General features: G+C 43.4%; 1 protein-coding gene across 1 annotated transcript in view; it reads left to right on the forward strand.

Annotated features, from left to right (window-relative positions):
• Positions 1 to 22,347, forward strand: part of plxna3 (plexin A3) — a 451,726-nt gene that overhangs the window by 176,012 nt on the left and 253,367 nt on the right. Inside the window, exon 4 of the mRNA XM_060932405.1 lies at positions 343 to 483. Coding sequence (XP_060788388.1) covers positions 343 to 483 — 141 coding nt within the window. The remainder of the gene's footprint in view (positions 1 to 342; positions 484 to 22,347) is intronic.

Raw genomic sequence — 22,347 nt, forward strand, 5'->3', positions numbered from 1 at the left:
TGGGAAAACGAAACCTAAGCCGAGCACCGTGGCTCTTCGTCCCGAGGCGCGGGGCTAGCGCGCCCTGCCCGCGCTGGTTCTTTGGGGGGAGGGCAGAGGACTCTGGCTGTGCGGGGCGTGGCATTACAGTCTAGCTGCTATCGTTTTTCTAAGCAAAGTCTCTGTTCCAAGTTCCTGGCAGTTTCAAAAGCTTATGAGAAACCTACATCATGTCACAGAGCGTGAATCTCGCGATAAAAAAAATTATCGCCGTTAAAATTGAGTCAAGTTAACGCGATAATAACGCGACATTTTTGACAGCACTAATATAAAACTGAATATTTTCTTCTCTGTCCCTCTCAGATCCGAGTGGATGGCATTTCTCCACCTTCCCAGAATGTGCTGCTGTATGAGACGGTCACAGTGGTGGAGGGAAGCCCGATCCTGCGCGACATGGTGTTCAGTCCGGATTATCAGTACACCTACTTGCTGAGTGACAAACAGGTAACATCTGCTCAGTGACTGCGTCTGTGCACCGCGTATAATACAGCATAGCTTGTTTACCACTCTATTAACACCAGGAATACACTCATTCATTGGCCACTTTATTAGGAACACGCACACGCCTGCTGTTTGACGCGGTTCTCTAATCAGGCGATCCCTTGGCGTCAGCACCATGCATCAGATCCTGCGGATACGAATCAAGAGCTTCAGTTAATGTTCATTTCAAACATCAGAACGGGAAAAATCGTGATCTTACAGCGAAGCGTGACTTTCTTTCACTGTGGCACGGGTGTTGGTTTGGTTCGAGCCCGATGGACCGGTTTGAGTATTTCAGAAACTGCTGATCCCCTGGGGTTTTCACACACAACAGTGTCTGGACAGAATGGTGCGAAAAACAAAAAACACTGATGTATCACGTTCATTATGCCTTCTTATTAAATCAAGTCATTAGTTTTGTTACAGACATGTAAAAGTTTTTTCCTTTACCTGACATGTTTCGACGGTGTAACTTCCGTCTTCATCAGAGGGTCACCCGGATGTTCGTGTGTGACGTGCTTTTATAATCAGCTGATGTTACGGAGGTCATTAAGGAGTCATTAGAAATCAGAAAGCGTAGCCCAAGAACAATAAACAGGGATGAGTGGGCATACATGCTCTCCCACACCTGGAGCGCCGTCCTGAGGGGGCAACACTGACAGCGGGAGGTGTGACCGACCTGTCAATGTTGACAGGGAGGCCACACCTCCGTAACATCAGCTGATTATAAAAGCCCGTCACACACCAACATCCGGGTGACCCTCTGATGAAGACGGAAGTTACACCGTCGAAACATGTCAGGTAAAGGAAAAAACTTTTACATGTCTGTCACAAAAGAAAACTAATGACTTGAAAAAAACACTGAGTGTTCTGTAGGTGGTAACAAACGCCTTGTTGATAAGAGAGATCAGAGGAAAATGGCCAGATTGGTTCGAGCTGCCAGGAAGGATATAGCAACTCTTTACAACCGTGGTGAGCAGAAAAGCATCTCAGCATGCAACAGCTGAACAGAAGACGACCACATTGGGTTCCACTCCTGCAGCCAGGAACAGGGGTCTTAGGGTGTTTTCACACTTGGTCCCTTTCAGCCATCTAACCTAACTCCGATCGATGACTCAGCATTTTCTGCGCATATGTGAACACTCCAACCGTACCCAGACCCCTTTAAAGCGAACCGAACTGAGACCACCTCAGGAGGTGGTCTCAGTACGGTTCGCTAAAAATCAACAGTACGGTTCGCTAAAAATCAACGGTACGGTTCGCCTAATCTGCGCATTGTGAACAAAAAGCGCACCGGGTTCACTTCGCCTTTTTCACTGTAGTTTAACCTTCTTCGTTTGCCGTAGTTGGTCACATGACTGTAGCAGGAAAACTCAACTTCCTTTTGGAACTTACCACAGCCGCTTTACAGTTCTCTGAACTTACTGACTGACGAGTCGGCCACAATAATATAACTATATTATAAATATATAATATATATACAACGTGTGTGTATATATATATATAATAAATTTATTTTCCTTAATCCGCACTATTTTGATCAAAGAATACAGCAGGGCAAGCATGGCAGCAGACATTTTGATTCAAGAGAAAAGTACCCAGAATTCCGTGCACTGGGGGTCTGAGGGCTCTAGAGGACCTGGTGTGAACAGAAAGAGGACTGAGGCCCCATCAAAGCTTATCTGGACCAGAAAGAGAACCTAGTCCTCTTTGTAATAAACTCACAGTGTGAACACAAAAAGAACTGAGTTCTTTTTCTGTTGGTCCACTTTTTGGTCCACTTAAAGAGGACTGAGTCTGGTTCCTTTAAAGGGGACCAGGTGTGAAAACACCCTTAGAATCAAGAACAAGTTCCTATTAAAGTGGCCAGTGAGTGTAATTTAGGGTACATATGGTATGAAATATACAAATCCCAAATGTAGTTAAACAGGGATGTAAACTTGCCCCTACACTTTATGGAATATACGCGGCTATATTGTTATGGGTAGCCTTTAAAGATATCAAACACGACCACTCAATCTTGATCCGTTTCCGTACAGACGGTAACCTGTTTGATTTAAGGAGACTCAAAGCAAAATCTAAGGTATTTTACAAATTCCTCAGGGAAGCCCAATATGCCGATGACATCGCACTGTTTAGTGATACTGCCTTTGGTCTGCAAAACCTATTGAACGCATATAACAACACCGTGAAGCGTTTTGATTTAAAAATCAACACAAAGAAGACTGAAATCATGTGCCTCGGCCCAGATACAGACTTTTTCATCGATGATGAAAAACTGTAGCCTAGTAAACTAGACCCACCCGCCTAGCGGCCAAAAATATTTTTGCCTACGAGTGGGTCTAGCCTCGCACCATATCAACAAAACACCCCGGGCATCAAATCGTGCCCGCCAATCACAATGCAAGGTTTTTGTTTGGATTCTTTGGGCGGGCTTTTGCAGGAGTGACGACAAGGCTGCGCGACGCTGGAGAAAGCGCAGCAGGAAAGATGGCTACGGCTAGTGAACAGCGCGCGTTTGACTCCGCTTTGGAATCAGTTTTAGAAGAATTAGACTTGGAGTTTTCGTTGAAACATGAGCAGGAAGAGGCTCTCCGCTCATTCCTTTTCAAGAAGGACGTTTTCGCTGTTTTGCCGACCGGCTATGGCGAAAGTCTGATCTACCAGCTGGCTCCGCTGGTAGCCAAAAGGATGGGGCTAGTTTGTGCAGTACGAAGAATTAATAAACAGCTTTGAAACATTACTTTTTGATTGTTTCTTATTTTCCCGTTATTTTAAATTTAAGGGAAATTATTTCACCAAACACCACTAAATAAAAACTCTCAAAAACAGTTTAAGCAAACTCTTGAAAAACACTTGGAAAAAAAAGTGTATGTGGTACAGACTCCAAACTTGTGGTCATTATCTCCAAACTTCTTAATATCTAGAACCTGTTTATTAATTAATACGCATTTTGAAAAATTATTTATTTCAAGGCCTCCCCCACTGCTTTCTGTCGCTCTGACTACGTCACAGTCACTGTTGCGCTGATTGGTCAGAGCGTTGGCCTATACGCACAGAGACAGTTTGAAAGACAGCGGGTTGTTCCTCCCACACCCTTCGGAAATGTCTACGGATCGAGGCCAGACTAAACATTCACATTTAGTCTGGCTTGCCAGGCTAGAAAAACTGGTCAGCGTCAATCACTTCAAATACCTGGGCAGTTATGTTTCGAAAGACTGCACTCTGAAGCAGGAGCTGATCACACGTATAGATAGTTTTCACATGATGTCACAGAGTCAGGGATTCCCTAGTGGCGGCCATCTTGCGGGTCAAGCTTACCGTACGGGTGACTGAGCACACATTGTACAAAGCGAGTACAAAGTCTTCAAAAGAACCCAAGCAGGCTATTTAAAGCTAGCAATGGTGCACACCTGTTGTATTCACGGCTGTCGTAATAGGTCAGATGATGAAGTCAAGCGGAGCTTTTATGGAATTCCCACTGTACGGGAGCACGAAGGCGAGCAAACAAAGAAACCCAGCATACAAAGGAGAAATCTATGGCTTGCGAGAATCAACCGCAAGGATTATCAGCCTTCCAAACACAGCAAAGTCTGCTCCGATCATTTTATAAGTGGCAAATTGTTTAAATAAACAATCAATTGTGTTTAAGTTTGTTTTTGGAAACCAAAACATCATGTAAACAATCTCTGGAGAATGCCTAACTGGAACCGCTGAGTGTACGTTTACATTGTAATGTACACTTAATATCGCTCGTTTGTCACGTTTCTATTTGACACTTGTCACTTCACTCACGCAAGGGTCATTTTTGAAAAACATTTTAGGTCTATTCTGTATGCAGGGATGCAAACAGCGCGCCTTTTGGCGGATGCCGCCTTTTTCACGGCTGAATCGCGCAGATCCGATTTTTTTTTTTTAGGGGGGGCGTTGGAGTGTCTGATTATAATTTCAAAGTAAATTCTGTATTAAAATTACTAAATAAGCAACGTAGCCGGTAATAGCGATGGTCCGTTTTGTTAGCCCCACAAGATGGCGGCTGGAGGGCGTTCCCCGGAATGCCGTGACGTCAGTGAAAACTATCTATACAGAACACATCAAGTGCTTAAGGGTGACTGAAACAACGAGTTTTCGACAACCACAATCTAACCATAAGAACAAAAGTAAAAGCTTACGTTCAGTGTCTATTACCGATCCTTCTATATGGAAGTGAATCTTGGTCGTTGTACACCCATGAAATAAAACAGCTACGCACTATCCAACAACGACACCTCAGATCAATCATGAATATCAAGTGGGATGACTTCGTTAGCAACGAAGAAGTTTTGAAAAGAGCCGGAGCAGAGGATATCGAAGTCCTCCTCGCCAAAAATCGTCTACGTTGGCTTGGACATGTTGCTCGGATGGAGGACACTCGAATGGTCAAAATGCTAATGTTCGGTGAATTAGCAGAAGGTGCAGGAATGGTCGGGCGTCCGAGATTACGTTTTAAAGACAATTGCAAAAGTTTATTAAAAGTTGGTGGTTTGCTCAATACATGGTCTGACTTTGCTGCTGATCGTGTTAAGTGGCGACAGAGCATCAAAACGACATGCAACCAATTGAACGAACATCGTATGAACAAATATGAAAAACAAAAAGAAAAAAGGAGATAATATTTAATCATTAATTTATTTTATACGTTTAGCATTCTGTAATTGTTTAGCTGTTTCTGTATTTAGCTCGCTTGCGAGACTAGGCTAATATATATATATATATATATATATATATATATATATATATATATATGAGTGTAATTTAGGGTACATATGAAATGTACAAACCCCACGTTAGCAACATGACCCGGTAAGCTGAAAAGGAAAAAATATATATCTTGGGGGGGCGGCACGGTGGTGTAGTGGTTAGCGCTGTCGCCTCACAGCAAGAAGGTCCGGGTTCGAGCCCCGTGGCCGGCGAGGGCCTTTCTGTGTGGAGTTTGCATGTTCTCCCCGTGTCCGCGTGGGTTTCCTCCGGGTGCTCCGGTTTCCCCCACAGTCCAAAGACATGCAGGTTAGGTTAACTGGTGACTCTAAATTGAGCGTAGGTGTGAATGTGAGTGTGAATGGTTGTCTGTGTCTATGTGTCGGCCCTGTGATGACCTGGCGACTTGTCCAGGGTGTACCCCGCCTTTCGCCCGTAGTCAGCTGGGATAGGCTCCAGCTTGCCTGCGACCCTGTAGAAGGATAAAGCGGCTAGAGATAATGAGATGAGATGAGATGAGATGAGGTATATCTTGGGAAACCAGATCTCTCTCTCTCTCTCTCTCTCTCTCTCTCTCTCTTTGTAAGGGGAAGAATTGCATAAATTGTCTAAATATCCTTTTCTTGGATGATTTACAGTTTCACCGTTTGTTTCTAATTTATTCCCGCGCCACTAGTGAGATTCAGGAAAACATTTGTTCTGCGCTGTGAAGACTTCTCACAGAAGAATAAAGACACATTTGTCATGTGTCTCGGCTCCGCCCCCGTTTAACCGCCGAGCCTTTTTTTTTTGTTTTAAGAATCACAAGCAGAATCTCAGATATGTTGTTTTAACATCTGCGCTACAGGAAGACGCAATCTGAACCGACGTGTGTGAATTTGCGTGAATGGAAGCCCCAGCTGGTGGTCTTAATAAGATGTAGCGCCTCTCTCTTCTCTTCTCTTCTCCTCTTGTCTTCCCTGAACACGCCTCTGTTGGTGGGGAAGAGCGAGAATGGAGAACGCAGAACGAGAATGAGAACGAGTTCCTCTGCAGCTGAGAAAGACACTTAAGGCAGTACAGCTGCAGGAAGAATGATGCCACAGTTCTTGCCTGTCTTTCTCTCAGATTCTCTTCACAAAACCTTCCTGTCGACGCTCATTCGCAGATCTGGCGCAACGCAGAGACGAGCCCGAGATTGCCTTAATTGTATACGTTTCTGAAAGAAGTCATATGAGAAAGGGATGTGACCTCCGAGCGAGGGGTGGGAGGATGCGAGCGATGCTCGTTGGAGAAAGAAAATCCTATCTGAGAGGAAGCCTTCAGCAGGGCTAACATTTAGAGATTATTGTGTGTGAGCTTGAGGAAATAAAAGTGCTAAAACTGCCATTATTTCCCCCGGTGTACAAGACAGGCACAGGCCATAAAGGGAGCAGTGTTCACTTAGCTAGGATTTATACTGAAGATGTCAGTGATTCAGCTCACCATAAGCACAAGAGCGATGGCTGGAAACCCAATATGTAAAGAATAACACACCTCGGGGCATGCTGTTACAGAAAAATAATCAACAACTGGGTGCTGTGATGCAGCCTGACATGTAGACCAGAACGATATACCAGTGATTTACTTTTTTTTTTTTTACAATTTATAAAAGAATGACATACTTTTTATCCATTTCTGAAGCTCTTTGAAAATGTACTGCTACAAAACGCTGATACTTGAGACTCCTTTCATAAACGTCATCAATCATTCCAACCCCGTTTCCAGAAAATTTGGGATATTTTCCAAAATGTATCTCATCTCATCCCATTATCTCTAGCCGCTTTATCCTGTTCTACAGGGTCGCAGGCAAGCTGGAGCCTATCCCAGCTGACTACGGGCGAAAGGCGGGGTACACCCTGGACAAGTCGCCAGGTCATCACAGGGCTGACACATAGACACAGACAACCATTCACACTCACATTCACACCTACGGTCAATTTAGAGTCACCAGTTAACCTAACCTGCATGTCTTTGGACTGTGGGAGAAACCGGAGCACCCGGAGGAAACCCACGCGGACACGGGGAGAACATGCAAACTCCGCACAGAAAGGCCCTTGCCGGCCACGGGGCTTGAACCCGGACCTTCTTGCCGTGAGGCGACAGCGCTAACCACTACACCACCGTGCCGCCCATTTTCCAAAATGTAATAAAAACAAAAAATAAGAAGCACACTCAAGCACAGTGAAATTCATCCTCTGCATTTAACCCATTTGAAGCAGTGAACACACACACATACATACCCAGACCAGTGGGCAGCTATGCTGCAGTGCCTAGCGAGCAGTTAAGGGTTAGGTGCCTTGCTCAAGGGCACTTCAGCCCAAGGCCGCCCCATGTTAACCACATGTCTTTGGGCTGTGGGGGAAACTGGACGCAGACATGCAAACTCCACACAGAAAGGCCCCGCTGGGCTCGAACCCAGAACCTTCTTGCTGTGAGGCGACAGTGCTAACCACTACACCACCGTGCCACCTATTCTGCACATAGCCACAGAGTGCGTGTGCTTGACTGGCCTGCTGCCAGTCCAGCTCTGTCTGCTATTGAGAATGTATGCGGCATCATGAAGAGGAGAATCAGACGACGGTGACCACGGACTGTTGAGCAGCCGAAGTCTTGTATCAAGCAAGAACGGACAAAAATTCCAATTGCAAAACCGCAACAATCAGTATCCTCAGATCCCATATGATTAAAAAGTGTTATTAAAGGAAAGCTGATGTAACACAATGGTAATAATGCCTCTGTCCTAACTTTTTTTTTGTGTGTGTGTGTGTGTTGCAGGCATCAAATTCTAACTTCGTTTATGTTTACAAAATGCAATTAAGTTGGTCAGTAAAACTATTGAAAATCTTTTCTTTGTACTTTTGTCAGTTAAATAAAGATTCACACGAATGAATAAATCAAATATTTTTGTTTTTATTGCATTTTGGAAAATATCCCATCTTTTCTGGAAATGGGGTTATATACATCTTTGTTAAATATCACCACATTAAAAAAAAAAAATCCATCTTGTTGCTTTTGATTATGTGACATCCCTTTATGGGCGGCACGGTGGTGTAGTGGTTAGCGCTGTCGCCTCACAGCAAGAAGGTCCGGGTTCGAGCCCCGTGGCCGACGAGGACCTTTCTGTGCGGAGTTTGCATGTTCTCCCCGTGGGTTTCCTCCGGGTGCTCCGGTTTCCCCCACAGTCCAAAGACATGCAGGTTAGGTTAACTGGTGACTCTAAATTGACCGTAGGTGTGAATGTGAGTGTGAATGGTTGTCTGTGTCTATTGCCGCTTTTCCACTACCAACGCGGCTGAGTTGGGCTGAGCCGTGCCGTGCTGAGTCGGGCTGAGTCGAGCTGAGTGGGGCTGTTGGAGTTGCATTTCGACTACAACCGCGCTGAACCGTGCTGGCTGGAAGTGGGTGGACACATTGGGTGGAGTTAGCGAAAGTGGGTGGACGTCACATGATGTCGTTAGGCGGCGCAAACAGTGACATCAGTGACCTTTTAAGCGGTAGTCTCACGACCCGGATAGTAAACAATAAACATGGAGGACATGGAGTCGTTAGTGTTGCTGGTCTTGGTGCTGTGGCTTGTTGTCACCGACAACGCCAACAGATACTGGCAAGAGCGTATAGATGAGGCGAGGCGCATAAGGCTTCAGAAATTCTCGTAATTCGTAATTCTTCTTCTTCCGGGTTTACGGTGTTTACAGATCCCAGCGTGCTCGCGGGGCGTGTGTGGGCATGTGAGGACACTCCTCCTCACCAATCAGTGCACAGGGGAGTGTCTGCTCACGCCCCTAGCCCCACTCGGCTCAGTTTGGCTCGCTTCAGCCCCACTCCAAAACGGTGCGAGTTTTGGGTGCTGAGCAGGGCTGAAGCGAGCTGAGTCGTGCTGCTCTGAGGTAGTCGAAATGCGAGCCGTGTCGGGCTGAAGTGAGCTGAAAAAGGGTAGTGGAAAAGGGCCATATGTGTCAGCCCTGTGATGACCTGGCGACTTGTCCAGGGTGTACCCCGCCTTTCGCCCGTAGTCACCTTGCCTGCGACCCTGTAGAACAGGATAAAGCGGCTAGAGATAATGAGATGAGATGAGACATCCCTTTATAAGTTGTTACTATAGAAATGACACCGTATTAAAACCAGTGCATTAATACCGTATAAACCTGTCATTCCATAGTCAGCCCGAACTTCTGTCAAAGCTGCGGTTAAAGAAAATTATTCAACACCTTCTGACCAATCCGAGCTGGGAATTCAGCAGCGCTGTGGTATAAAGTGAAACAGCAGACAAAACACTTATTTTAGCTGCTCCAACTTCTTCCTTTTGGTGGATCTGTCCATACCAGCATCAGCAGTTTGGAAAAGAAAATAGAAAATCTGTCTTGTCTCGCTCCAAGAGTGGAGTCGCTCGTGTGAAAAAAGCTCCTCCAGTCAGCTCCAGATATTGATATTTGTGTGAAGGATTGACTGAGATGTGCTGTGCATTAAAGCGACGATCGATCGCTTGTGTTCAGTGCTGATTAAAAGCTTTAAGTTGGGATCATAAATGTCCGTCGTCATCTTTCGATGACTAAGAACGTTAGCCGAGGAGCTGGATTAAGGCTTCGTTCAGAAAGAAAAGTTTTCCCCGCTCTGTTGTGGTTAAGGATCTGATAGTGTTTAGAAGGAAGAGCCCACAATGGCTGATAAGGTTCCAATTGGTTTCCTTTCAGTGCCTGCAATCTGTTTGCTGCCAAAGGCTGATGGTAAATGAGAGACGAACGCCGGTTTTACACCCACCTAAACTGTAATTATGAAGCAACTGTCACAGACTGTGATGGGCAAAACACATTTCGGAGTTTCTTAAATCCATTAGATAGACTTGAATTGAAGTGAATAAACTTCAGATGCGGACTAATTGGTTGCTGGGTGTTATTAGCACTCCCAATGAAGGAGGCGTGGCCTGTATCCCTGATAGTGGCGTTGATGGATCCATGGTGTCTGTGCTTGCAATTTCTGTGAAAGAAGTGTGGCATCTGTGCATGTCGGTTTCAGTTAGGGGGTGTGGCCTTTGTGCTTGTTATTATCAGAGAAGGTGTGGCCCATATGTCCAGCAGTTTCAGTGAAGAACGTGTGGCTTCTATGCCTGTCAGTTTTAGTGAAGGAGGCGTGGCCTCTGTGCTCACATGTTCAGTGAAGGAGGCGTGGCCTCTGTGCTCTCAGGTTCAGTGAAGGAGGCATGGCTTCTATGCCTGTCAGTTTTAGTGAAGGAGGCGTGGCCTCTGTGCTCACATGTTCAGTGAAGGAGGTGTGGCCTCTGTGCTCTCAGGTTCAGTGAAGGAGGCGAGGCCTCTGTGCTCACATGTTCAGTGAAGGAGGTGTGGCCTCTGTGCTCACATGTTCAGTGAAGGAGGCGTGGCCTCTGTGTTCTCAGGTTCAGTGAAGGAGGTGTGGCCTCTGTGCTCACATGTTCAGTGAAGGAGGTGTGGCCTCTGCGTTCTCAGGTTCAGTGAAGGAGGTGTGGCCTCTGTGCTCACATGTTCAGTGAAGGAGGTGTGGCCTGTGTGCTCTTCAGGTTCAGTGAAGGAGGTGTGGCCTCTGTGCTCGCATGTTCAGCGAAGGAGGTGAGGCCTCTGTGCTCACATGTTCAGTGAAGGAGGTGTGGCCTGTGTGCTCTTCAGGTTCATTGAAGGAGGTGTGACTTCTGTGCTCGCATGTTCAGTGAAAGAGGTGTGGCCTCTGTGTTCTCAGGTTCAGTGAAGGAGGCGTGGCCTCTGTGATCTCAGGTTCAGTGAAGGAGGTGTGACCTCTGCATTCTCAGGTTCAGTGAAGGAGGTGTGACCTCTGCATTCTCAGGTTCAGTGAAGGAGGTGTGGCCTCTGTGCGCACATGTTCAGTGAAGGGGGTGTGGCCTGTGTGCTCTTCAGGTTCAGTGAAGGAGTTGTGGCCTCTGTGCTCGCATGTTAAGTGAAGGAGGCGTGGCCTCCGTGCTCTCAGGTCCAGTGAAGGAGGCGTGGCCTCCGTGCTCTCAGGTCCAGTGAAGGAGGCGTGGCCTCTGTGTTCTCATGTTCAGTGAAGGAGGTGTGGCCCCTATGCTTGCATGGTCAGTGAAGGAGGCATGGCCTCTGTGCCTATCAGTCATCACATCTGCAAAATTTTGTAGTGTTGGACAACCTTTGAACTATGATTTTTCTAAGAAAACATACATTATAACGAATGGGATTTTAAAATCTCAAAAGTCTAAAAGTAAAGCGTCTGCTGCTCGGTCTGTTGTTGTACATTGTTGTATTTATCGATATTGCTGATTTTTTTGAGTTTGTATCGACAAATAGATTAGATCCAAAATGCTACTTTTGTTTCTGATACAGAATCGCAATGTATAGCGTTGAGACGGCTTGAAATCAGGTCAGACTGGACCATGCAGCGTCTAACGGAAGAAGAGATCCACGGCTCCAACATGTATCCGCCTGTAGAAAATACACACGCATATGTATTTATCCATTTCTTCATGTCCAGTCACCTTGCGCTAGGAGGAGTGAGGAGGTCAGTCTGATTAATCAAGCGTGCCGTTATTCTCTATTAACTGCTTTCCTTGCACTACGAAGACGCCTGGCAGGACGAAGACGACTTGCTGTGAAATATGAAACATGAAATATTGAATATGAAGTGAATGACAGAGAGTCAATAATTGATGCTCCACACCGACGAACAAATTTGAATATTTCATTCGCAGCAGGTGCGCAGGTGGGTGAAGGGTCATGTTTGCTCACAAAGCACTGCAGGATCATAGATACGTTTCAGTTACGGTCGGCAAACGGCGAGGACGTTTCCAATTCTGCCGTCGTGTTAAGCAAAAAATGGGAACAAAGGAGAAACTAGTCACTCGGAATGGATACCAAACCTTCTACTTAACCTTTCAGTGATGCATCAAACTGAACACGGATGGATAGAGTGTTTTTCTACATGTCGACCGCTGGGATGTGAACCTTTATCTGTGTATGTGTGTGTGTGTGTGTGTGTGTGTGTGTGTGCGTGGGGGTGTATAAAAAACCTGGACCGGAGGCAACGGATTATAAAACAGCGTATTTATGCTTGGCTGCATGGCAGAATAAATTAGCATAGAGCTCAATCTCGCTACACCTCGCCCACCCTCAGTCACACACTTACACACACTCTCTCTCTTTTCCTCACACACTCATTCCAGACTCCAGACGCTCTCTCTTCGCATACTCAGACACACACAGCTGTAGAGCTGTCAGCTGCTCGGCACTTGAAAGCCACGGCCCTGTCCCTTTTGGGTGGGATTGTTTATTCCGCGCTCTGGTTTTTCTCACTGCGGCGTCTAATCTCGGCTCCGATCAAAGGAAGAGAAGGAGCATTTTCAAGTCTGGAACTCTAAAACACCATTAGAGAAACCAGACGCGTTTCTGTTTACAGGGAAAATATAACATTGATACTATACGCTATACGTACACAATCTTATTTACTATCAGTATAAATAGATTGGGTATCCATCCCTTCTTGTTGTTATGTTAGTACGAAGTCAGTATATTTATATGTATGCGAATAGATTACTTAATTACTGCATGCGATGTGAATATGTTTATTATATAGACATGTGTGTTTTACTGAGAACTACACTTCTCGTATTTTTCACACGCGCTCCATCCAGGGCATAGAGAACCAAAACCGGGACAAATCTCGATATGTTAGTCATGAGGAAATCGAAGAATTGTTTTGATAAATTTACAGTGGTGCTTGAAAGTTTGTGAACCCTTTAGAATTTTCTATATTTCTGCATAAATATGACCTAAAACATCGTCGGATTTTCACACAAGTCCTAAAAGTAGATAAAGAGAAGCCAGTTAAACAAATGAGACAAAAATATTATACTTGGTCACTTATTTACTGAGGAAAATGAGCCAATATTACATATCTGTGAGTGGCAAAAGTATGTGAACTTCTAGGATTAGAGTCAGGTGTTTTCAATCAATGGGATGACAATCAGGTGTGAGTGGGCACCCTGTTTTATTTAAAGAACAGGGATCTATCAAAGTCTGATCTTCACAACGCGTGTTTGTGGAAGTGTATCATGGTACGAACGAAGGAAATTTCTGAGGACCTCAGAAAAAGTGTTGTTGATGCTCATCAGGCTGGAAAAGGTTACAAAACCATCTCTAAAGAGTTTGGACTCCACCAATCCACAGTCAGACAGATTGTGTACAAATGGAGGAAATTCAAGACCATTATTACCCTCCCCAGGAGTGGTCGACCAACAAAGATCACTCCAAGAGCAAGGCGTGTAATAGTCGGTGAGGTCACAAAGGACCCCAGGGTAACTTCTAAGTAACTGAAGGCCTCTCTCACATTGGCTATTGTTAATGTTCATGAGTCCACCATCAAGAGAACACTGAACAACAATGGTGTGCATGGCAAGGCTGCAAGAAGAAAGCCACTGCTCTCCAAAAAGAACATTGCTGCTTGTCTACAGTCTGCTAAAGATCACGTGCACAAGCCAGAAGGCTATTGGAAAAATGTTTTGTGGATGGATGAGACCAAAATAGAACTTTTTGGTTTAAATGAGAAGCGTTATGTTTGGAGAAAGGAAAACACTGCATTGCAGCATAAGAACCTTATCCCATCTGTGAAACATGGTGGTGGTAGTATCATGGTTTGGGCCTGTTTTGCTGCATCTGGGCCAGGACGGCTTACCATCATTGATGGAACAATGAATTCTGAATTATACCAGCGAATTCTAAAGGAAAATGTCAGGACATCTGTCTATGAACTGAATCTCAAGAGAAGGTGGGTCATGCAGCAAGACAATGACCTTAATCACACAAGTCGTTCTACCAAAGAATGGTTAAAGAAGAATAAAGTTAATGTTTTGGAATGGCCAAGTCAAAGTCCTGACCTTAATCCAATCGAAATGTTGTGGAAGGACCTGAAGTGAGCAGTTCATGTGAGGAAACCCACCAACATCCCAGAGTTGAAGCTGTTCTGTACGGAGGAACGGGCTAAAATTCCTCCAAGCCGGTGTGCAGGACTGATCAACAGTTACCGCAAACGTTTAGTTGCAGTTATTGCTGCACAAGGGGGTCACACCAGATACTGAAAGCAAAGGTTCACATACTTTTGCCACTCACAGATATGTAATATTGGATCATTTTCCTCAATAAATAAATGACCAAGTATAATATTTTTGTTTCATTTGTTTAACTGGGTTCTCTTTATCTACTTTTAGGACTTGTGTGAAAATCTGATGATGTTTTAGGTCATATTTATGCAGAAATATAGAAAATTCTAAAGGGTTCACAAACTTTCAAGCACCACTGTATGTTAGTACGAAGTCAGTATATTTATATTTATGCGAATAGATTACTTAATTACTGCATGCGATGTGAATATGTTTATTATATAGACGTGGGCGGCACGGTGTTGTAGTGGTTAGCGCTGTCACCTCACAGCAAGAAGGTCCGGGTTCGAGCCCCGTGGCCGGCGAGGGCCTTTCTGTGCGGAGTTTGCATGTTCTCCCCGTGTCCGCATGGGTTTCCTCCGGGTGCTCCGGTTTCCCCCACAGTCCAAAGACATGCAGGTTAGGTTAACTGGTGACTCTAAATTGACCGTAGGTGTGAATGTGAGTGTGAATGGTTGTCTGTGTCTATGTGTCAGCCCTGTGATGACCTGGCGACTTGTCCAGGGTGTACCCCGCCTTTCGCCCGTAGTCAGCTGGGATAGGCTCCAGCTTGCCTGTGACCCTGTAGAAGGATAAAGCGGCTAGAGATAATGAGATGAGATGAGATATAGACATGTGTGTTTTACTGAGAACTACACTTCTCGTATTTTTCACACGCGCTCCCTCCAGGGCATAGAGAACCAAAACCGGGAAGAATCTCGATATGTTAGTCGTGAAGAAATCTATGAATTGTTTTGATAAATTTGGGTACTTTTTGTTTGTGAATGTCTCGATATAATAAAAAGAACATCACAAGTTAGCTTGGAGATATTAAGTTTATCTTTTTGTGTTGAAAAACTCACGTTTTTCATAAAAAATACATTGTGGATCTGAGTGACATGTTTAAATAATACTGGCTGGCTTTTTTCATGGTCTAGCCGATATATTCCATTCAGCTAGCATGATACCGAACAAGTCGAAGACGAGTAGGTGAATGGAATATATCTGATACATCACAAAAAAAAAAACGCCAGCCAATATTATTATTATTATTATTATACATTCCTTTCGGGTGTTCAACGCGTCTTTCTCTTTCAAAGTTCTCTCAAAGTCTTCCGTATTTAATGAAACAAACCTGGCGGCCATGCTTGTTTACAAATTCTCACAGTCGCTCACTCGCTAGCGTGAAAGTTTTACTTCTCCGACGTGTGATGGCATGTTGTCTTGACAACCATGCAATATCGTAAACCATATTCAATGCTCATTCTCCATTGGGTAGAGTGACGTAATACACGTAGGATAAGCGATATGCTAACAATATTGCATGCTATCAAGCCAAATGAATGAAACCCGCTAGAAGGGAATAGAACACATTTTTATTTCATGGAAAAAGTGTCCTGTATGTATAATAATTCACGATATTTCACTCCGATGACGTCGCTTGCAGTGTTTTCCTGCTACCTAGATGCACATTGTCAAAATGGTGAACCGGTTCAAAATTAAAATTCTTTTGATTAACTTGTGGGTTTTTTTTTTTTTGTGTGTGTGTGTGTGTGTGCGAAGACATGAAGTTTATCTTCTTGTGTTGAAAATATTTCACTCGTTGGCTTTGCTCACTCATAATATATTTATTCACCACTCGAAGATAAACTTCATGTCGTCACGCCACCTTTATATCTTAAAGCATGCTTCTACATAGACACATATATTTTTTTATGTCTTTGTGTTTCTTTTAATACAGTACTTTTTTCCACCGAGCCACAACTGGCTCGGTTTTGGATTTTTATGTCGGGTTATGCACATGTTCTTCCTGTGTGCATGTGGGTTTCCTCTTAACTCTCAAAAACATGGCAGTAGGTCAATTGGATACTCTGAACTTCCCCTAGCTGGGAATGTGTTGTCCTACGACGGACTGGCATCCCATCCAGGGTGTAGCCCGCCACACACCCAGTGTTCCCAGGATAGATTCTGGATACACCACAAGCCAGTCAGCTTGCTTCTATTGTGGCGTCTGTGACTCAAGTCATTGGGGTCAAACTTCGTTCCTGAAAGTATGGGATCTGCCGACACCCAGATCCCATACTTTCTAGAAGTTGGTAAGGACGTTCCAGATTTTACCCACTAAGGACGGACTGACTGCAGACATTTATGGACATCCATTACTGGGATAGCCTGGCGTGATTTCAACCAGAAAACGACAGGTTCCTATTTGAGTTGTGAAATGACACAAGGAAGAAACCTTCAGAGGAACCGGAGTTTTTCTTACCAGCGTCATCTCCAGATTAGGGATCTAAATCTACATATCATTACTTGTCAGATTGATTTGGACAATTTCTATTCCGGAATTCAAATAAAAATGTATTGAATGTGAATGAATCGGGCTGTAAAACGTGAGTAAAAGTTTTCTAGTGGTCAGTATTGGGTCACCTTGATTTGGCTCCGAAATGTGCATTTTTTCCCCACAATAGGTAGGCATATCAGGTGAAAATACAAATTCAGTCCAAATTGCTTGAAACTGTTCTCATTGAATTCAGAACTGAATGCAGAACAACATACTTTTTACAGAATTAAAATATGTTTGTCCGTTCTTGAGATACTACAACTCAAAGCTTGAATAAACGGCTTAATTTTTTAGAAAACTGCCGTAATATTCTGTACGAGGATCACATGGTCCAAAATGGGCCTCATTAACCACTGAGATCAAATGTTTTTTCTGAATAACTTTTTTTTTCAAGATATTTACATGGAAATTAGCAGGCACATAGATGGTTGCATACTGAATACAAATTTTGAAAAATTAGTAAAAACAAATTGTGCAAATTAATATTTAATTAGTATTAATAATGCTAATTATTAATACTAAATAATTAATGCTAATAATTAATGCTAAAACGTTAAGTCGGTACACTCAATAAAAAAGTAATAAAAGATTATTTCTAATCCCCTCTTTGTGCTCTGTAGGCCTTTATATTTCTCAAAAGTAGGGCCTACTAGTAGCCTGGCAAGCCAGACTAAATGTGAATATTTAGTCTGGCCTCGAGCCGTAGACATTTCCGACGGGGGTAGGAGGAACAAATTGCTGTCTTTCAAACTGTCTCTGTGCGTATAGGCCAACGCTCTGACCAATCAGCGCAACAGTGACTGTGACGTAGTCAGAGCGACAGAAAGCAGTGGGGGAGGCCTTGAAATACATAATTTTTCAAAATGCGTATTAATTAATAAACAGGTTATAGATATTAAGAAGTTTGGAGATAATGACCACAAGTTTGGAGTCTGTACCACATACACTTTTTTTTTCCAAGTGTTTTTCAAGGGTTTGCTTAAACTGTTTTTGAGAGTTTTTATTTAGTGGTGTTTGGTGAAATAATTTCCCTTAAATTTAAAATAACGGGAAAATAAGAAACAATCAAAAAGTAATGTTTCAAAGCTGTTTATTAATTCTTCGTACTGCACAAACTAGCCCCATCCTTTTGGCTACGAGCGGAGCCAGCTGGTAGATCAGACTTTTGCCATAGCCGGTCGGCAAAACAGCGAAAACGTCCTTCTTGAAAAGGAATGAGCGGAGAGCCTCTTCCTGCTCATGTTTCAACGAAAACTCCAAGTCTAATTCTTCTAAAACTGATTCCAAAGCGGAGTCAAACGCGCGCTGTTCACTAGCCGTAGCCATCTTTCCTGTTGCGCTTTCTCCAGCGTCGCGCAGCTTTGTCGTCACTCCTGCAAAAGCCCGCCCAAAGAATCCAAACAAAAACCTTGCGTTGTGATTGGCGGGCACGATTTGATGCCCGGGGTGTTTTTGTTTATATGGTGCGAGGCTAGACCCACTCGCTAGGCAAAAATATTTTTGGCCGCTAGGCAGGTGGGTCTAGTTTACTAGGCTAGCCTACTAGTGTTTATATGAAAGAATATAAATGATTCACAGCTTTCAAGGCAAACTTTGAAAAAACTGTGTGAGCCACATCCAATAAACAATTCACATTAATTGAACTGAAATTGAAACTCGTGTTTCTGACTTCTGGTTTTTTTTTAATATCATTCCAACCACTAAGATCTCAATAGTTTTCATCAAAACAACTCCAATTATTAGTCATGAAAGTGTTCCGGAATTTCCCGGAATTCCGGGTTTTTAGATTTTCCGCCGGATTTTTTCTGCTAATGACCCGGAAATCTGGATATTTAACAAAACTCTTGAAAATCTCCAGTTTTCTGAATGGAGAAATTTATTTTTCGGATTTTTCGCATTCCTAGACGCGGCGTAATACTTCGCATCGTCCTTGCATGGGCGCGGTCCTTAAATAGCCCAAACATAGTTCATTGATTAAAGACAGGTGTTCTTTGTTAACGGCGTGCGTGCCGGAGGTCGTTAGGCGCGCGCGCCAAGGCGCGCCTTCAGGTGCACAAGCTAAGGCGCGCAGGACTGACACCGTTCTGCGCAAGTGCAACACAATCGCACTAGAAAGCATGTTGTAGCTGCCAGTGTAGCTGCAGTCTTTTTAGTTGCGAATTACGAGTATTTTCTCGTGTCAATAATTCGCCATGTCAAAACAAGCAAAACTTTCATCCTTCTTTCGACGTGAAGAGAGGTAAGCAATTTATTATATATATATATATATATATATATATATATATATATTAGTGCTGTCAAGCGATTAAAATATTTAATCGCGATTAATGTCGCGACTGTCATAGTTAACTCGCGATTAATCGCAATTTAATCGCACATTTTTGTCACATGAAAAACCATTGTAATTCTCTTATCAGCATAAAAAAGTGAATGGGCTTGCTCACCATTCAAACTACGGGGGTACTCGGGGGACCCGAGATCCCCTGAAACAGACATGAGATCCCTTGAAAACATGATTTGGGAAATGTTGGGGGGTCTCTAAAATATTGGCAAAATGATGTTTATTGACATAGCAATCGTGTGTAACGGGAAGCATTTGCATATCCGAAGTGAGCGCGCGATGGAGAGCCGCGCTCTGAGACAAGCGCAAGCACCCCCCCAAGGGAAAAAAGGGACCCCCCGAAAATACCGGCATAGTTCGAACACTGGTTGTACCAATGTTTTTTATTTATTTATTTTTTATTGCAGAGCATAACACGTCTTGTCACAGCCACTGCAAAGTGGGGCTGGAGCCGCCGAAGGGAAAACGAAACCTAAGCCGAGCACCGTGGCTCTTCGGGGGAGGGCAGAGGACTCTGGCTGTGCGGGGTGCGGGGCTGCTATCGTTTTTCTAAACAAAGTCTCTGTTCCAAGTTCCTGGCAGTTTCAAAAGCTTATGAAAAACCTACATCATGTCACAGAGCGTTAATCTCGTGATAAAAAAATTATCGCCGTTAAAATTGAGTCAAGTTAACGCGTTAATAACGCGACATTTTTGACAGCACTAATATATATATTTTTTTCCCATCAAAGTTGCATTTTGTGGTTCCGAAGCTAAGTTTTAGTGCCGTTTCTAGAACACAACATCAAGAAAACTTGGAAGAAACAGCAATAATGGAAGAGCCGGTTTCTAAGCTGCCTAAAACTAGCAATGGTAATTTATTTTTTGTTACATAATGCACTCAGGCTGCTAGTGAGTGTGTAACACACACACACACACACACACACACACACACACACACACCCTTGAAAAATCCTAGCTACGCCCCTGATTTACATGAGAAATTTGGTATTCATTGGTGTTTAAATTTACAGACAATACGAACTAATGTAAACAACTGGCTTCAACTCGCATAAATATGAATTGGAAGTTTTTAGTTCACTTTCGCTTCTGCAAACGCACAACTCTACTAAAAGATTGATAAACGAGGCTCAGTGTCCCCAACACTGAAACCTGAAAGCTTTAGAAACTCTAACAGACCTTTACTTTTTAACACGACTGTTTTGGGATTTTGCTGAGTTTACCTTCAACTGTCTGATATTTTCAAAGTAATGAACTGTGTAGGCAGGAAAATCACCGCGTTTTCTAAACGCACTCCTGAAAATTACTCATTAACAAGGGGAATTAAATTTGATATTTTTGACATGTTAATCATTAATGTATATGAAAGAAAAAGGCTTAAAAGTTATAATTTGTTTTAGTGAAAATAAGTACTAAAATGCACTAGAATGCAGGGTTTTGCGTGTTATGTTATTAAAAAATTTTCAGGGGATGTTGCCCCCCCCCCCCCCCATTTCAGGGTTTTTCCTTTGCTCCACTTTAATCTCTAAGTTATATTCTAAAATAGTTCTTTATTTACATGAATCAGTTTGATTTGAAACAATAAGTAGGTAAAGCTATGAAAACTCACTTCAAAGTCTCCCGTGAATCATAACATCAGAACTCGCAGACGGAAAATTTTGCTGAATACTTCATCAGAAACAGTGAGAGCGAGAGAACATCCCTATAGGGGTTATCTGACTAATGTTCATGAGTAATCCAGTCAGAAACTGATCAGAAGAGAGAGAGCCTGACTGCTTTCCCGTGACTCAAAAAGCACCGGCAGTTTCTCGATGTCCCACGAGCAGAGAGTGAACTCTGTTGTACCAACTTCAACCTGCTGTTACTCCCAAAGTACTGAACAGATCTTAACGAGATACATTTCTTTGGAAAGCAGAAGCAGAGATTATAAGCTTTTTAATGATTGTATTCATGATAGAAAATATTCAAGAGTTAAGCAATGACAGATTTGGAAACTTAAATGAGCATCTGCATGCACAATTTTCACACCACGGCCAGCGAGCGTCTGATCTGCCTACTATTAGGGACCAAATATCTTTCATATCTTTTTATCTTTAAAACATTTCAATGAGAACTGAAGTCTCCACGAGACCGACTGGAACAGGTATCAGATTCGCTTAAGAAGTTGCAAACTTAACCTCAAATTCCTTACCTTCTATTAGTCCTTTGATGTAATTGCACAATGGTTCATGATTGCCTTGTGACCAATAGCTCCTCCCATATAGGGTGATGTTTCAATCCCTTCATTAAGGATCCAGGGTCACGCATGTAACCCTGATGTTTTCAATCTGTTGTCAACCAATTTGCCGGCGTGTGTGAGATGCCTCAAAATGAAGCACGCCACTGACCTTTTGCGGGCACGGTTGCATTCCAGCAGTAATTATCCATTCAACATTGATTTCACGTTGCTACACGTCGACAAATGATGTTAGATCAGTACAGATCTAACGTCTGTTTGCCCACTCTATTGACCGCACATACCATTGCTGATAAACCAACCTAGTTCAAACAAATACTAGCATGCCCACACACACACACACACACACACACACACACAATAACATTATTCATGTAATTCCCACCCCAGGCCTCCCACTCTTGCCTTATATAAGCGACCGTTCATTGCTTGGCTGCCTGCTCATGCATTTTCAAATCCAAAGTTATGAAAGTTTGAAACTTGTGATATATACGGCTGCTTTTGTTTCAGTCTTTTCTTCATCATCAATATTCTTGAATGTGATGGATTTGGGCTTGTACAAGAGTCACTGGTAGTGTTTTCTGTTCTGGAAAGATAACATCCTCATCTCAAGATCTAGAGAACTTGGCCTGCAAGTGTTTTGTGTTGAACACCTGAACTTTGACCTCACCAAACTTGGCCAAGTTTAATTCAAGCATGAAGAGATGGTCCAGGTTTCCACCAGTTTAAAACCCAAACCATTGTGTAAGTTAATCAGCTGGTGTTTCCAAATTCATTGCGCCAAATCAGTTGCTTTGAGAAGATTTTTTTTCTAGTACAACAGATGTTCCTTTCTTTGGACTGAACCACTGGTGCACCGTTAATTCAAATGTTTATCCTAATTCATTAGTGCTTGATGAATTGCCACCTACCCCAAGCCCAGATGTCACCATTTTGGGAAGAGATTCTTTTGTGGTGAAAAAGTAACATGAGGAAGCCATGGCCTAATGGTTAGAGAAGCAGCTTTGGGACCAAAAGGT

The sequence above is a fragment of the Neoarius graeffei genome, chromosome 10 (genome assembly GCF_027579695.1).
Source record: "Neoarius graeffei isolate fNeoGra1 chromosome 10, fNeoGra1.pri, whole genome shotgun sequence".
Taxonomy (NCBI): Eukaryota; Metazoa; Chordata; class Actinopteri; order Siluriformes; family Ariidae; genus Neoarius; species Neoarius graeffei.